This window comes from Gossypium raimondii, chromosome 3, assembly GCF_025698545.1.
Source record: "Gossypium raimondii isolate GPD5lz chromosome 3, ASM2569854v1, whole genome shotgun sequence".
Lineage (NCBI taxonomy): Eukaryota > Viridiplantae > Streptophyta > Magnoliopsida > Malvales > Malvaceae > Gossypium > Gossypium raimondii.
Window position 1 is genome coordinate 3,250,019 of NC_068567.1, and position 18,835 is coordinate 3,268,853.

The 18,835-nt window shown below is 34.4% G+C and overlaps 2 protein-coding genes across 2 annotated transcripts; one reads left to right on the top strand and one right to left on the bottom strand.

The window, feature by feature from the left end:
• Window positions 1–8,504: 8,504 nt before the first annotated feature.
• LOC128039834 (uncharacterized) lies at window positions 8,505–10,927 on the bottom strand. Its single transcript, XM_052628499.1, has 2 exons — window positions 10,917–10,927; window positions 8,505–10,863 (listed from the first exon to the last, which is right to left on the bottom strand). Exons 1-2 carry the CDS (start codon window positions 10,925–10,927, stop codon window positions 8,505–8,507), a joined length of 2,370 nt encoding a protein of 789 aa, XP_052484459.1.
• Window positions 10,793–12,677, top strand: LOC128039624 (uncharacterized serine-rich protein C215.13-like). Its single transcript, XM_052627795.1, has 2 exons — window positions 10,793–11,461; window positions 12,455–12,677. Exons 1-2 carry the CDS (start codon window positions 10,926–10,928, stop codon window positions 12,477–12,479), a joined length of 561 nt encoding a protein of 186 aa, XP_052483755.1. The 5' UTR covers window positions 10,793–10,925; the 3' UTR covers window positions 12,480–12,677.
• The last annotated feature ends 6,158 nt before the right edge of the window (window positions 12,678–18,835 follow it).

Genomic DNA, 18,835 nt, shown 5'->3' on the forward strand with positions numbered 1-18,835 from the left:
GAGAAGTGCTTTTGAAAAGTTTGGTTTAAAATTTGAGTGTTTAGCATTGCTGTCAAAAAGTGCTTTTGAGAAACAAAATGTCCATTTTAGACATGTTATTATAAAGTAACAAATATGAATTTAAATAATATTTAAATTAGTTAATATTATTATATTTTAATAATAATATAAAAAATTTATTATAACTTGTTGTTAATATTTTAATATATGAAATATAAATTTTAAATATTTTTAAGCAATAAATATTATTTATAAAATTTGATTAGAATATATAAACTATATTTTAAATATTTAAATGTAACCATTAAATATTTATAATTAGTATTTTAAAAAATTTCAGCCAAAAGTAACTTGTTCTTCACAGCTTTTCTTTCAAAAGTGCTTTTGGAGTCAAAAGTGCTTTTTTTAAGCAATGAAGAATCGGGCCTTAGTCTTGCTTGAAAACGGGCTAAAAAGCCAAGCGTGGTGTAGCCTCGACCACTGTTTACGGTGGGATTGCGTCGGTGACGGAGGGGACTGACGGCGACAGCCAAAAAGTTTAGAAACCCTAGCGGAGGAAGCTAAGATTGATTTTTTTTTAAAGAGTAACAGAAAATGAATGTTTTAGAAACATAATGTTAATTTTATAGTGAGTATGAAACAACATCGTTTAGGGGCTGTTTCAGTGGCCTCAAAACGGCGCCGTATTGGCTAATGACCTGATGACCCAACCCAGACATGGCTAGATTCGTGTGTTCTGGTATGGAGAGGGATATTTGCGCATCAAGTCCCTCAATTTTTGCACCGTATTTCAATGTAGTTTTTTTTTAAATTGTGGCCGTGTATTTTTCTGTGGGTTTCATTTTGGTCCAAAGTGGAGTGCAGCGTTTTGGAGGGCAGGGGATTAATTTCCCTTTTAACCCTCCACTGTTTTTCGAGCTTACTATTTGGTCCATTTCATTTTTATGCATTTCAGATTTGCCTCTAAATTGTTATTTTAATTTCAAATTGATCCTTTCTTTTTGTTATTTAATATTTTATTATTAATTATTATTATTAACATTATTTTTTTTCAATTTATCTAACACTTTTATATATACATTTTTTTCATATGTTAAAATTTTAAGTCCACCATACATTTTCGTTTTAAAATTAATAATATGCTATTATTTTAAATTATCATTAATATTATTTAAATTTATCATATACTATAGTTTTAAACTTATCATATATTATTATTTTAAAATCATTATGTATTATTATTTAAAGATATCGCTAAATTCAATATAATTTGTATATATATTTTATGATTTTATTTTATACCATATTTTGGAATTCACTTTTACGTACTTCTTTGTTTTAAAAATTTATATAATAATATTTTTGCAATGTTATTTTATATATAACCATATAATTCATATTAAGGTATTTTGTTTCATGTACATATTGTCTACTTCATATTACTAATTATCGATTTCTTCTTTTCGAAAACCTATTTTTTATATATATGTAAAATTTATTCTTCTTAAAACCTTACTTTAGCCCATACTTTGCTTATTTCAACTCTTACATATTATTATATATATACATTGTTATGTATAATAAGTTATTATTTATTTAAATTAATATATGTGTATTACTCTAGGTATTTTAATTTTCTTATCATTTACTTTGCCATTCATTTAAATATTAGTATTTTATGTAGTGTACTCTTTAGACTTTATTTCTATTTTATTTCAAATTCTCATGTATACATCGTTTTATGCTTAGAATTTCCTTTAAAATTAGCTTTACTACTAGCTTTCAAATGTGGATGAAAATAATTATGTGTGATGTGAGATTATTGCTCGTGTGGGTATGGTGTCGCTTATTTGTATTTATTGGTTATTTATGCTCATTAGAATATACTTTAGCTTTCTAATTATTGTTCCGTGTTATTCATTAACGTTCCATCGCCTTTTGTTTGTTAAAAATATTTTGTTTCATTAAAGCATTAAAATTATTTTGTGCAAAAGTTTTCAAAATAAGGCAATGCTCGATATCCAAAATTTTCGAGAATATTGGGCCCTAACTTACTGGGCTTCAATTTTCCTCATTGAATTTACAAAACCAAGTATCCCTTTTAAATCAAAACGTAAAAATTTCAAACCCAAATTTATCTCCGGAATTCAAAAATGTTGCGTCCTAACTCACTAGATGGGACATTTTGTTACATTGAGGTAAGGATTTCTAAAAATAAAGGCAATATTCAGTATTTAAAATTTTGAGAAATTGAACCCTAAATTACTGAGTTCTGATTTTTCATTTGACCTAAATAACCAAATATTCTTCTCAAACTTAAATGCATGAGTTTTAAAAGTTAAAAAAAAAAAACTTAGTTTCGAGGACTAGAAATGTTGCACTCTAACTCACTGAGTGTGACATTTTACTTCTTTGAAATAAGAGGGTCTTATCATCCAATCCAATTTATTCAAGTTTTCTTTTAAAGAGGATCGTATTTTAAAATCTTTTCAAATTTTCGACATTGAGACATTAAACAATCAATTCGGTACCAACTTTGGGCGTTACGAGGGTGTTAACCCTTCCTCATGCGTAACCAACTCCTGAACCTATTTTCTTAAATTTTGTAGACCAAAATTGTTATTATAGTAAAGCAAAATATTTTATTAAAATCTCAAGGTGACCCAATCACACCTCAAAAAAGATTGGTGGCGACTCCATTTTTGTTTTTAAAGTTGACTCCCGTTCTAAATCAATTGACTATTAAAAATAAGTTCCCCATTCCCATCATTGAAGAACTATTGGATGAGTTAAACCATGCTCGAATTTTCTCAAAATTGGATCTTCGATTAGGATATCACCAAGTAAGAATGCATGAAGCTGGTATCCACAAAACTGCCTTCAAAACTCATGAAGGGCATTATGAGTTTTTAGTGATGCCCTTTGGCCTCACTAATGCTCCTTCAACTTTCCAAGCACTCATGAATGTCATTTTCAACAACACTTGCGAAAAATAGTGTTGGTTTTCTTTGATGATATTTTAGTGTTCTCTATAAATTTGAGTGATCATTTGGAGCATCTTAGAGTAGTTTTTAAGATACTAGGGCAGCATCAACTCTATGTCAAGAAAAGCAAGTTTTGTTTTGGCACCGAGCAAGTGGAGTATTTAGGGCATGTAGTAGCTAATGGAACTGTGGCCATGGACAAAGAAAAGGTAGAATGTGTAGCAAACAGGCCAGCACCTACTTGTATCAAGGACTTAAGGAGTTTCTTAGATCTTACTGGCTATTATAGGCATTTTATAAGGAACTATGGTCTCTTAGCTAGGCCACTCGCAAATCTTCTCAAAAAGAATGCATGGAAGTGGGATGAGCAAACCACCTCAGCTTTCCAACAACTTAATAAGGCCCTTTGTTCAGCCCCTATACTTACTTTTCCCAATTTGCAAATGGAAATCATGGTGGATATATACAAATGCTTCAGGTCTAGGGGTAGGAGTTGTGCTTCAGCAACAGGGCAAACCCATAGCCTCTTTCAACAAAAAGTTGGAGGTAAGGCACCAGGACCTCTCAATTTATGAGAAGGAAATGTTGGTTGTGCTGTTGGTAGTCAAGAAATGACATGCCTACATGGTAGAGAGACACTTCAAAATTAGAACAGATCATCAAAGCTTGAGGTTTTTGTCTGACCAACAAGCCATCACCCCTTTTCAACAAAGATGGGTGGCAAAAATGTTGGGATACTATTACGAAATTGTTTACAGAAAAGGGTCAAACAATGCTACAGCTCATGCACTCTCGAGAGTAAATTCTATCACTATTGGTCAACTGTGGCAATTGACAAAAGTCACTGTGGTTTCTGACTGCTAAGCAAGGTACAAGCCCTCTATTTTTCTGATCCTAAACTGCATAAACTGTGTGCAGAAGTCTAGAATCAGTCATCATCACACCCCAAGTATGCATGAGATGGGAAGTTCCTAAGAAGAAAAGGGAAGATAATGGTAGGCAATGATGAGGAAATTAGGAGGGCCATCTTCCAACATTTTTTTGCTAGTGCTATTGGAGGTCATTTTGGTGTTTCTGCTTCCAGAAATCGAATGGCTTCTCTACTGTACTAGAAGGGGATGTCTAAAGATGTTAAGGCATGGATTAAAGAATGTCCCACATGCCAAAAATGCAAATATAAGACTCTAGCCGAACCAGGATTGCTACAGCCACTACTAATACTAGACAGGGCCTAATCTTCTATTAGCATGGATTTCATCGAGGGACTTCCAAACACCAAAGAGAAATCTGTAATTTTGGTTGTGATTGATCGCCTTACTAAATTCGGACACTTCTTAGCCTTATCTCATCCCTATACAGCCATGACTGTGGCTCAGAAATACTTGAATCACATCTTCAAGATTTGTCAGCACTTTAGACCTTTTCAAGAGGGTGGGAACTAAGTTGCATCTCTCTACTGCATATCACCCTAAAACTGATGGGCAAACAGAAGTGTTAAACAGATGCTTAGAGGGATATTTGAGATGTATGACTGAAGAGACGCATGGTGATTGGCTCTTTTGGCTTCCTTTAGTAGAACAGTGGTATAACTCCACTCATCATTTGGCCATTCATACCACCCCATATGAAGCACTCTATGGTCAACCTCTCCCACATCATGTACCCTATTTAGCAGGAGCTTTTCCTATAATTATGTGGACAGGACCTTACAACAAAGGGAGACTGCTAGGAAAATGGTGTAATTCCGTTTAAAAAGAGCCCAGGATCGAATGAAACAATAGGCTGATAAACATAGAACTGAAAGACAATTTGAGGAAGGTGATTTTGTCTACCTAAGACTACAACCATATAGGCAACACTCGGTTAAAAGAAGATGGAACTAGAAGATATCTCCCAAGTATTTTATACCTTTTCTAGTAATAGCTCGGGTGGAAAAAGTTACTTACAGGCTACAGCTTCCTCCTGGTTCTAAAGTGCATCCCACCTTTCATGTCTCCCAACTTAAAAAGCATATAGGAGCAGCTCCTGTGCAGAATGTGCTGCCTGTTGTGGATGTTAGTGGAGCATGGATCAAAGAACCAGCTAGGATCTTAGATCGTCACATGGTACGAAAAGGGCATCAAGCAGCTCCTAAGGTTTTGGTAGAATGGGTTAATACATTTCCTGAGGATGCCAGATGTGAATCTTTCGAGCAGATCAAAGTCAAGTTTCCAAATTTTGATCCTTGAGGACAATGATTATTTTAGAGGGAAGTAATTGTTATGAGCTTAAAAGTTAAACAGTAGAACGGTGCGTTTTGGCTGTAAGTGAAACGGGGCGCATTGGAGTTCTAGTTTAAACGGGGTGCATTGGAGTTCTAGTTTAAACGTAACGTTTTGGAACTTAATGAAACGGAGCGTTTAGTCTGAGTCAGCTTATGTAATAACCAACTTTGGAACCATTATTTTGTTTGTTTCTTTCCTTATTTTCTTCTGTTGTCCTTTTAAACGAGTGTTGTAAACAGCAAAGCAGAATACGAAAATTATGAAATTTCTCTCTCTCTCTCTCTCTCTCTCTCTCTCTTTCTTCTTTTCCCTACTTCATATTTTAAAGCTTATCAGGACATGTCTCCTTCGATGGTCGTCAATGTTATTCCTCGTTCCATAAACTTGGAATCTATTAGAACTTGGGACATGATCCAAACCTTCTTGGGGACTATATTGCTGAGGGTAGAAACTGCTAAAGGATTTTTAAGAGAGACAATAATCTCTTTTTTTTTCCACATATTTTCGAAGGGGTTCCATTTTCCACTTCACCCATTCTAATATGATTTACTGAACTTGTATAGTACGAATCGAAAAAAACTTTTGCCGAAGGGTTAAAACATACTACTGATCTACTTTATTTGTTGTTGCAAGATGGGGTGGAATCCTTCCATTAGGTTAATCCCCCATTTAATTTCATATAATATGAAGTCCAGCTAGGTATGTTTGTAGGCCTGAAAGACTATTATTGAATGGACAAGGTCGCAAATTTCTCTATTAAAAAGTCTTCTCGTGTGGAGTGGGGTGTTAGTGCATGCTGGAATAAAAAATGTAATGTGCAGTTGCTTGTTTCTGGTGAGGAAGCACGTCAAGTCACTTACTTCCTTGATCACTCCCATTTTTGTGAAATTAATCCTTTCGAAGTTTGCAAGTATTGCTTTAGTTAGATTTGAAGGGTTCTTTCTCTTGATCTAACTATTACTCCTAGATCGCCCATGAAGTTCGTTAACAGAGTAAGTGTATATTTATATTTTCACACACATTATTGGTCAAGAACTAAGCATATGCAGTAGAATTTCCAAATGTTGGTGCAGGGATCTTTACAGCACCTGTTGTCTTATTTGGAATGGTTAAGGGTTTTTTTAACAATTTGGTAAGAGAAGCTGAGAAGGAACGAGTTGTTTTGGCTATTCATTGAGCAAAAATGGAGAAACTAGGGAAGAATGTTACCCCATGACCCAAAATTGAATGGTATTGTCTTTCTTTTGGCTTTAGTCTACATTCTTACTTCTTCATTTGGCAAGCTCAACTTCCTCATCTTGAGATTAGCAAATACCATTTTCATATGATAGAGCCCAGTTGGTTGTGTGTCCATAAGGGCATAGACAAAGGGCCCATGCCTAACTCTCAAAATAAATGCTTTCATTATTTAAATACTTTAAATCTAGCGTGGCTGCATAAAATCACTTGATATACTATGTAGTCTTTCCTCTTGATTTTTTGTAACTCACATCAATCTTGCTGATGCTCTGAGACAACTCTGCAACTGCTGAAGTGCACCATGAAATTTCTGCTAAATTGATCAAAGTTCATCTTCGACCCTAGTGCTACAGAGTACCGTAACTAACTTGCTGGTCCCTTAAGTGCAGTACGGAATATTTGGTGCTGAATGGAGTCTGGGACATTCCTAAGGTTGTGGATCGCTAGAAAGTGATTCAGGTCATTGACTCGATTAAATGAGCTATTGCAAATGTCTAATGAAAATTCTACTTTGGTTGGTACTAGTATTTGTCAAATAACAAGTGATAATAGATTATGCGCTGCATCTAACCATTTAGACTCATTCCAAATTGGTTGTTTGAGGCTCTTCAGCTCTTGCTTTAGGGCTGCAACTTGTTCTACAAGATAACCAGCTTTAAGCTAATAGTATTCGTCCTTTGCTACAATGATGGTTGTAATACACTCTGGGTTTTCTATGTGAAGGATCCATGGTAGAAGTCGAGCTTTCATTAGGTCTAGCACGTTTTTTGAGATGCGTAGAGGTGTTTTTTTTTTTGTGTGTGTGTGTGGATTTGAAAGAGTTGCTCTAATTTCTTTTGCATTTTATCTAGTGATTTCTATTGCGCCTCGAATGCGTTTGATAGGAGCAGGATCTGCGATGCATATTATAAGTGGGATCGAGTTGCTGTGAAGCTGATGGTATTGTACTAGCTATGGATGATTGTTAGAATATCCATGAAAAACGACTAACATCTGGAGGATTGTATATGACTAGTAAAGTGCCTGCTCTCAAGATTACAAGATTGGTTGCAGCTGAGGAGGATTACCCGCTGCAGGTTTGAGCAACCGTGATACCTGATGAATGGACTTGGCGATGTAGATTAATGGTTATGCTGTATCCTTGGTAGGCCTTACCCAGCTAATGAAATAAGCTAACGATATTTCTGAGTAGACGGACTGTGGCACGAGATAGGTAGACAAGTAGATTATAGTATTTCCTACAATTGTATGGGAGGTGGATTTGTAGCCCGAGAAGCATTGGACAACTGAAGATGGTTGTTTGACAGGATAATCTTGGTTCAAGGGTTTGAGGACCGGTAATAGTTTGGCCAAATTGCTTGGCCGAAGAATCCATAGCTTTTACTTAAGGTTCCCACCGAGGATGCCAATTTGTTAAGATTGTTTTTAGTGAATTGGGTTGATGGGTTGAAATAATCAACAAAAGAAGAGGAAAGGGTCAAAGGACATCAGAGTTTTACCTCCAAAAAAGCTGTAATGAGTTATGGCTATTGTAAAAAAGGCAAAACAATATAATCTCTCTAAACTAATATAATAACAGATGCAACAAGCCTTGACTTGTATAGATCCATGATTAAAGCATTTGTTAGTCACTTAAATGGGTTTAAATTCTGTTATCCATTTTCCCATCTTCATTCTTGTATAAAAGCGTAGTAAAAGTTTCTTTGCACACAAAATATGTTTAAACATAATTAAAATAATAAATATCAAAGAAAATAATAACGAAATAATCGTTGGGGTTTCCTTTTATAGTAATAAATTTAGGGATAAGTGAAAAGTAGAAATAAATTCTCTAAAATAAAATTTGACATTGATATTAAGAAGATACGTGGTACAAATTATTTATACATAGCATGCAAGGATTAACAAGATCTCCTATTTAAGGTTTCACTAAATAAAAAATAAAGTGAAACACAAATGACCGAATAATGTTATTTGTGAAAATACGTAAAGAAAATTTCTCTATTTGGATTGTGGTTTAGTGGGCTCCACTAAACCCTCCTCCTCTTTCTACTTTTCCTCCAAAACCAAATTTAAAACCACCACCAACATTACCACCACCACCACCACCACCATTTCCACCTACTTTTCGTTGTCCTCCTATTTCGGCTTTTGCTTCTGCCTTTGCTTCAGCTTTTCCTTCGGCCTTTGCTTTGGCTTTTGCTTCGTTGTTTGCTTCGGTTTCAGCTTCGGCTTTTGCTTCGGCTTCAACTTCGGCTTTTGCTTCGGCTTCAGCTTTGGCTTCAGCTTCAGCTTTAGCATTTCCTTCAGCTTTAGCTTCACCACCACCACCATTTCCACCTACTTTTCCTTGTCCTCCTATTTTAGCTTTTGCTTTAGCCTTTGCTTCGGTGTTTGCTTCGGCCTTTGCTTCAGCTTTTGCTTCAGCTTCAGCTTCAGCTTCAGCCTTTCCTTCAGTTTTAGCTTTAGCTTCAGCTTTGGCTTCACTTTTAGCCTCAGCTTTAGCTTCAGCTTCAGCTTTAGCTTCTTCTTTAGATTTAGCTTTAGCTTCAGATTCAGCTTTAGCTTCATCTTTAACTTTAGCTTGAGCTTCATCTTCAGCTTTAACTTCATCTTTAGCTTTAGCTTGAGGTTGAGTTTCAGCTTTAGCTTTAGCTTCATCTTTACCACTTGCATTTGTATTACCACTACCATCTCCTCCACCTTGTCCTTTTACCCCACCGGAATCATTAGAGCTGTCACTTCCACCACTATTTCCATCGACCTTTCCCTGTCCTCCAAAATTTCCTTCAGCTTCAGCTTTACCTTTAACTTCATCTTTACCACTTGCATTTGTATTACCACTACCATCTCCTCCACCTTGTCCTTTTACCCCACCAGAATCATTAGAGCTGTCACTTCCACCACTATTTCCATCGACCTTTCCCTGTCCTCCAAAATTTCCTTTAACTTCAGCTTTACCTTTAGCTTCATCTTTACCACTTGCATTTGTATTACCACTACCATCTCCTCCACCTTGTCCTTTTTCTTTATCACTTGCATCTGTATTACCACTACCATTTCCTCCACCTTGTCCTTTTACCCCACTAGAATCATTAGAACTATCACTTCCACCACTATTTCCATCGACCTTTCCCTGCCCTTCAAATTTTCCTTCAACTTTAGCTTTATCTTTAGCTTCATCTTTACCACTTGTATTTGTATTACCACTACTATCTCCTCCACCTTGTCCTTTTTGTTTACCACTTGTATCTGTATCACCACTACCATCTCCTCCACCTTGCCCTTTTACCTCAACGGAATTATTAGATCTGTCATTTCCACCACTATTTTCATCGACCTTTCCCTGTCCTCCAAATTTTCCTTCAACTTCACCTTTATTTTTAGCTTCATCTTTACCACTTGCATTTTTATTATCACTACCATCTCCTCCACTAGGTCCTTTTTCTTTACCACTTGCATCTGTATTACCACTACCATCTCCTCCACCTTGTCCTTTTACCCCACCAGAATCACTAGAGCTGTCACTTCCACCACTATTTTCATCGACCTTTCCCTGTCCTCCAAAATTTCCTCCATCTTTAGCTTTAGCTTTAGTTTCATCTTTACCACTTGCATCTATATTACCACTACCATCTCCTCCATCTTGTCCTTTTTCTCTACCACTTGCATCTATATTACCACTACCATCTCCTCTACCTTGTCCTTTTTCTTTACCACTGGCATTTATATTACCCCTACCATCTCCTCCACCTTGTCGTTTTACCCCACCAGAATCACTAGAGCTGTCACTTCCACCACTATTTTCATCGACCTTTCCCTGTCCTCCAAAATTTCCTCCATCTTTAGCTTTAGCTTTAGCTTCATCTTTACCACTTGCGTCTATATTACCACTACCATCTCCTCTACCTTGTCCTTTTACCCCACTAGAACCACTAAAGTTGTCACTAGCTTTAGCATCACTACTCTTTGTTTCGCCAATACTACCACTTGTACTAGTTGCACCACTACCAACACCTTTGGCATGGCCTCCTGCCCCTCCACCAACACTAGCGCCACCACTTCCACCAAATCCTACTCTCATTCCACCTCTGAACCCAAACTTAAAACCGCCCCCACCAGCCATACCAGCATGTCCACTTGCAGTTGCATCTCCACCCTTTCCACCACTACCACTACCACCTCCTCCCCTTCCCCCTCCTCCTACACCAACAATGCTTCCACTTGCATCAGTACTACCACTTCTAACACCTCCACCAACAACATTAGTGCTGCTAGTTCCACCACTTTTTCCACCATCGTCTCCTTTCCCTCCTACTTTACCTTCAAAACCAACTTTATCTTTACCCTTACTAGTAGCACTAGCTTTGCCATCACTACCTTTTTCACCATTATAAGTACCACTTGCATCAGTATTACCATTGTCAACACTTCCACCATGCCCTCCCACCTTACCAGCATCACCAGTGTTACCACTTCCACCACTATTTCCACCAACTTCTCCTTGTCCTCCTACTTTACCTTCAAAACCAGCTTTACCCTCAATCTTATTAGTATCACTAACTTTTCCATCACTACTCTTTTCTCCATTAAGACTTGCACTTGTACTAGTTGCACCATTACCAACACCTCCGGCACGACCTCCTGCCTCTCCACCAACATTAGCGCCACCACTTCCACCAAGTCCTGCTCTCATTCCACCTCTAAACCCAAACTTAAAACCACCCCCACCAGTCATACCAGCATGGCCACCTATACCTACACCTCCATTTTTGTCACTGCTACTTGCACCACCATTACCACCACCTCCTCCCCATCCTCCTCCTCCTGCACCAACAATGTTTCCACTACTCTGGAATTCGCCTCCTACTCCAGCCTTTGCTCCTCCACCCCCATGGAAAGCTTTATCAGTTGTAGCAGCACCAGCAACGGCCTTCTCACCTTGATGTACAGTATGTGCACCAGCTACTATAGGTAAAACTGTTAAAGACCTCCTACTCCCTTTAGTTTTTAGCCTTTCTTTATAAACATGTGGATGGTGATTTTCATTTCCATTAACATCATGATCATTAGCAATTGCAGGACCATTCAAAAAAAGAAGACACAAAATAATAACTATAACAAAATACGTAAAATGACCCATCTTATTTAAAGGCATAGTTGGAACTTGACTTGAAATAATTGATTTCTAAGGTGAATATAACTTCAATATTTTGAAAAATTTCTATCTAAAACTCTTTTGTTTTCTTCTGCTTTTGGTTGGTTTCCTTATTAATAAATGAAGAATATATAGTGGGAGCTTGAATCTATAAAGAGAATGAATAAAAGGTCAAGCGGAAAGCAAGGTAGTAAGAAATCGTTGCACCATTCACTCTAAATATATTGTAAACCACTCAACTTTTCAACTACATTTGTTCTAATTCTTTTCCTCAACCAACTATACAAAAATAGTACATACTTTTCCATTAATATTGAATTTGATTTTATCAAGAAATATAAAAGCAAATAAAGAAAAAGTGTGTTTAGAGGATTCCATAATAGTTAAAGGATTCAACATTTAGCTTATGTTTCATTAGTATTTTTATTTAATTAATTTACTCTTCCATCCCAATAATATTTCCAAACATATTTTGTATATTTATTTTATTACATTTACATTGTTTATTTAATTAATATTTATTTTTATTTATTTGTTCAATTTTGAAAAAATAAATTTAAAGTTTGAATTTAATTTTCTTTTATTAATGGCGTTGAGGCAAGTTTTGAGAGTAGTGACTTGATAAGTTGATCAGTCACGAATTACACTATTATTTACATCCTTTTTTCACATAATTTTAGTTTGTTTAGTAGTTAAATCAAGTCATTTTAGTACATATTCATGTTGTCATACTTGAAGTCGTAATTTATGCTTCTCAGTCGTTTTTAATTATACTTTAGATACTTAAATAAAGTTCCATGGTCTTGTAGGTCAAATCGGGAGTTAAAGATGTAAACTCGGGCTAAAACTATTGCCCATGTTGCGACATAAGACCACTAGTGTCGTAACACCGAAGACAGAAGAAATCAAGGGTGAAGCAGGGGCGACATCACGACGTGGAGGACAGGGATGTCGCGACGATGTGATGAATAACTTGGATAAATCAGTTTCGTTTTTGGTAGCCAATCATGGGTAGTAATTAATAACTAGGAATAGGCAAATCTGAATAACTTAACCTAGGGTTAGATTTGGTCTTAGTTAATTTAATTAGTTTTATTATTTTTATCTTAAATTGGGGTTAGCACTACTAATTCATAACTATATCATATTAGTAATTATTTTTGGTAATTGATTTAATAGTGATTTTCTTCAATCTACAATCCCTTGGTACAATCCTTAGAATACTTACCAAGAGTTCTATTGTAACACATTTATATTACAATTTGACTTGTACACTTGCAGCAACTGCACTTAACTCTTATCTTTATATTTTTGCACGATTTTACACTTTGGATGTTCGCACATAGGGAGGCAGTCAAGTTGTTGGCACCATTACTGGGGATTACGACGGTGATAATTGTTATTAAATTTATTTTTTTGTAAAATAATACTAGTCGAAAGCCAAACAAGTTAGATAGTGTTCTAATTTTTATTTTTGTTTCATTATTTTTGTTATTTTAGTTACCTTGTTGACTATTGAATCTAATCATGGATATGTTTGACGATGAAAAATACAAATGGTATAAAGGCAAGATATGGGATAAGTTGTACGATAACCAAGAATCAAGTTGGCTGAACAGAGTCTCAACAAACCAATGGAGTGATGACGATGGATGTGGAGAAAACGAGTATTCATATGAACCTCTTTTTGAGTCATATGACCAAGACAATGATATGTCCAAACGTTTAGACAAGCCTCTTGGTGATTCGTATGAGGTACCCTCATGCGAAACTAATAAGTCATCCAACTTCAAGCTATTATTGGACTTGTCAGATATGATGGCCCAAATAAGGAAGATGCTCCAACACATATCCGAGACATTGTCTCCAAGGGAAGAGGTCGTGCATGATATTCCCAACTTTGATCCCTAGGACCACGATATCATCATCCACCCTAAATTAGATGATAGACGTTAGCAAAAGTTTGGAATCGGATATCATGGGGATGAATTGAATATGGACGAAGTAGTCTCTAATCTAATTGACGTAGCAGTAGTCTTAGATTTAGTAGTAGCAATTGACACAGAGCTTAAATCGATTCTGAGTGAAAGTGTAAAGGAGTCGATACACTTTCTGGCCATAGTTGGGAGCTGCCAACCGAAGAAGTTGAAGAGTTCATTTTGCTCTCATTCGACGAAAGAGGAAAAGCTTGAGATACTGAAATTTCATGCAACATAGAGGTGAAAAAGCTCGAGGCAATAATACCCCGAAAAGAAATTTAGGGTTGGCTCGGATTTGGTACCAAATAACTTTTGTAACACACTTATGAAAAAATCATTGGACGACTACGTATTAAGTAGTTTTTGTAATGGTATATATTAAGGGAGAGCTCAGTCATGATATTTTAGTAGAATAATTTCGTGACTAAATAATGTTACAAGTAATAGGAGGCAAGCTGAAACTTAATTATAAATTATTTTAGCCTTAATTAATAGGAGGCAAGCTCGACATAACCAAAAACGGATTGCATGTAGAGCCAATGAATAGAAATGAATGAAAAAAAAGAAGAGAAATAGATTGCATGTATCACTGTCTGATTAAATGCTAAAATTACATATTTTATGTAATTAAATTGGTTAATTTATGACAGTGCACCACTGATTTTTCCATGTTTATATTGAATTTTGTGCAGGGGTGCAATTTGAGGTCAAAAGAGAAACAATTGGGCTAGATTGAAGAAATGAGCAAAGAAGGTGGGCCAAAGCAGAATTTTTCCAAGATTAATTAGCTGAAATTTTTGTTGACTTAGTGGGAAATTATGTAGGGATTTTTTATATCATGGAATATTTTATTTCTTTAATTTTCTATGGCTAGTGGTTCTTAATTTAGCAAAGTCACTAGTATAAATAGAGGACTACACTGCTCATTTTATCATCAAGTCTTGAGTCATTAATCAAGTTTTTAATTACCAAGTTTTTTTATTAAGTATCCATTTCAGCTTTAGGTCGGTGTTAACTTCGTCAAGATACGTGAGTTACGAACCCAAGCAATTTGACTCCTAAATTCTAGTACTTATTATTTCTTCAGATTAAGAGTATGACTTTGTCAACTCACAAAGTCAAATCAACACTAAGTCAAAAAAGATGTCCTTTGAGTTAGTGTGGTTAGACGTACAGTTGGAATTTTGAAAGCATCGATTGTCTAATCGATTTTCTGTGAACACATTGGCGTGCCAAGTGGAGATTACTGTTTGGTTCCGTCAAGGGAAGTAGTAACCGGATTTAAATGTCCCACGCGGTTGAGGGCATTGGTTCAAGCTAGGCTCCTCTAGAACACAAAGCTGCCGGAGTTTAAATTCACGAACGTTTCGTTAGTTGTTCGATCGGTAAGGGTTAGTTATAGGACGTTCCATAACTAATTTACACAAGAAAGAGTTGGTGTCCGAGGCGTCCTTGGTAGCTATAACTAGCTTATTGGAAAAGAGGAGTTCATCTAATTTCGAGGATCGGTTCAAAGACGAGGAAAAACCCATGCCTGAAGCTGAGCTTAGTTTAATTCATTTTTCTTCAGATTTATTTAACTACTTTTTATTATTTTATTTTCAACTTTTACTTTTTACACATTTTATTTATTTATTTCAGGTTTCAAATTTTATCTCCCCGAACTTCTTGGGCACGAAAACTGCCCCGACATAAATCTGGTCAAGAGAGCAACAATTTGCAGTAAACCCAGTCTCTGAGGGATCAACCCTACTCCCTATACTGCTTAAATTGCAAATTAGGTGTAGGTTTATATTGGTGGAATCGACACCCATCACTATCCTAAATAGATTAATGATATCACATGAGGGTAACACACTTATGACAATACCATTGGACGAGTAAGTATTAAATAACTTTTATAATGGTATATAATATGGGAGAACTCAGCCACGATACTTTAGTTGAAAGAATTCGTGACTAAATAATGTTAATAGGCGACCAGCCAAAACTTAATTATAAATTATTTAAGCCTTAATTAAATATGTCCAATTAGTCCCTCTGCTAGCTCGACATAACCAGAAAAGAATTACATGTAAAACCAATTATTTGAAATGAATGAAAATGATGAAGTAATAAATAGATCATATGTATCACTATCTGCAATGAATGCGTTTTCTCACTAAGTATAGAAATGACTTGTAAAGTAATTATAATTAAACAATTGAAGTTCAAGATGAAATTAAATTAATTAGTCAAGATGAATTTGTTGAATACGGAAATTAAATATATTTCCTCATATATTCTATTATGGTAAAATTGTTATGACTTTAATAGAATTAGAAGATGGTTGAGAAAATTGTTTAATTGAGAAATTAATTAATTAAATTAAACGAATAAATCATATTTATATTGGGTAATAGAAAATAAATTTGGGTTTGATAAAATTATAAGCATTGGACAAAAAGTCCAAAAAACACATATAATTGGACCCAATACATGAGAGACTCAAACTAGCCCTCATATAATATGTGAAAGGTGAAAACCCTAATATAATACAAGGGCATGCCACCACCACCTCTACTCTAATTAGAGTAGGTTTGTATTTTCTATTAAAATAATATTATTTATTTAGGACTTACTCAACCAAAACTCTTATACTTTTCTCTATAATTAAAAAGCACCCGTTAAGCAATTTACACACATGCCACACATCGTTATTCTGCTAGATAGTAATAGTAATTTATTTAGCATAGATAAGATGTTGATTTTTGAATAGCTAGTTGGTTGGTTGAATGGTTTATAATTGAATAAGTTTAAATGGCATGTTTTGTGCTAAATTGAAGTTATATTGAATTAGTTGAATAAAAATGGTTAAATGGTTTTGTAACACCCCTTACCCATATTCGACACCGGAATAGGGTACGAGGCATTACCAGAACACATACACTTGTAAACGTATTAAATCGAGTTATAAAATTCCATTAATTATTAAAACTTTCAAATTATTAACATGCTTTTATAATTCTTCACAATATAAATAATGCAACATTTCCTACCAACCACAATCGAGCTTCCGATAATCATCTCACTGCATCTAATAATTGTACATATTACCAATAATAATTCAATTTCAATAATAAAACACATATCTATATAATATTCACCATTAAATAGAATTCACTTTAATTAAAATTATACAGAATATAGTTCATACGAACTTACCAGGCTAAATTGCAGAAATACCAAAATTTAGGGACATTTTGGTAATTTTCTATTTTCTCAATTTTCATCCAATCTTGATCTAAATTAATATTTCATTCAATTTACTAATTTAAATAATAAAACAATTCATTTCATGCAATTTGGTCACTTTTTGACATTTTTACAAATTTACCCTTAAAGTTTCACATTTATTCAATTTAGTCCCTGAACGTAAAACATGTAAATTGGCCATTTTAATGAAAAATCATGCTAGTTGAATAATCATATATTTTCCTCCTCCTCCTCTCCATTCCACATCCTTAATGTATATAACATGCTTATAGGTAACATTATCTATAATTTCACCATTTACTTATATATTCATTCAAAGCTGTCCACTTGAGTCATAGTCACTAAATTATTTATACCTTGAGCTACAGAATTTCAAATTAAGATCTGTTAATTTTCTCTAAAACTATACTCACACATATTCTTACCATAAAATTTTCAGAATTTTTGGTTTAGCGAATAAATACATTTTATTCTTTAAAGTCATCTCTGTTCTGCTGTCTGACAGTTCTGACCCTTCTTCACTAAAAATTAATTATCTCCTCGTACAGAATTTGAATGATGTTACCGTTTGTTTCTATTGAAAATATACTCATTAATTATTTTAAAATATAAATTTAAGCCTCTAATTATTTTTATCCAATTTTTGATGATTTTCCAAATTCAGTACAAGGGAACCCGAAATCATTCTGACCTTATCTCACAAAACCTATTATATCTCATAATTTACAATTTCATTGCTTACACCTTTTCTTCTATGAGAAACTAGACTCAATAAGCTTTAATTTCATATTTTTTCATCCTGTAATTCCATTTATACTATTTTTATAGATTTTCAAATTCAGACTCTGCTGCTGTCTCAAAACTGTTTTAGTGTAAAATGTTGATAACTAAATTTATAACACTTTCCTTTCCTTTCTCTTCAATATTTTCCATCACTTTCTCTTATTTCCGTTACTAACATAATAATATAGAACCTTATATAATGAAACTCTACCTTAACATTAATTTCCTACTTTTCAATAATATCAAACTCAAAAGTATATAAAATCTTGATGTTCTTACCTTATGCCATTGATTTCAATCTTTAACTTGATTTTCTCCTCCTCCAACTTCTATTTCTTGAATCTAACTTGATATTCTAGCTCCCCATAGTCTCCTTGTTATCTTTCTCTATTGATGAATATGGAAATTCTTTTAGTTTCTAAGTGAAAATGGTGAATTTTTGGTAAAGGACCAAATTGTAAAGAAAAGAAAGTTTTCTCTTTCTTTTCTTGTCATACGTTAGTTGCATGGGGAAGAAGATGATGATTCTTCATCTTTTCTTCCATATATATACACTAAATAAAATAATAATAAAATAATAAAATATCATTTAAAAATCAAATTAAAATATTAATAAACTAATATTCATTTATTTAATCTAAAATATCTCCAACATCATCATTATTTTCTAGATTTCTCTTTCTTCTAATTGACCATTTTGCCCTCTAGATCTTTTAAAATTCCATCCTTGAGTCATCACTTAATTTGGTAAAATTACAATTTAATCCCTCATAATTCTTCATCTATTCAATTTGGTCCCAATTCATCCATCTTCCTTAGTTTCTAGATTATTCCACCCTTAAAATATTTACACTATTGGTCCTTCAAATTTTCATATTTACACTTTAACCCCTCAAATTTTGAGTATTTACTCTTGGGTAACAAAACTTTTCTCACTTTTGCAATTTAATCCTTTCTTGAATTAATATGTCATAATATACTTTCCAATGTTGACATAACTCAATTACCTTTTTATCACTTTATTTCCTTATTTCACCATATCAAGGATATTATCTTACTTTCTTACTGTAGTAATTTTCGGGGTATTAAAATTTCATAGCTAATTAACCCTTCTAGCTTCTAGAATTCAAATTCTACATTTTATACAAATAGGTCCTTTCCTTAATTAATCAC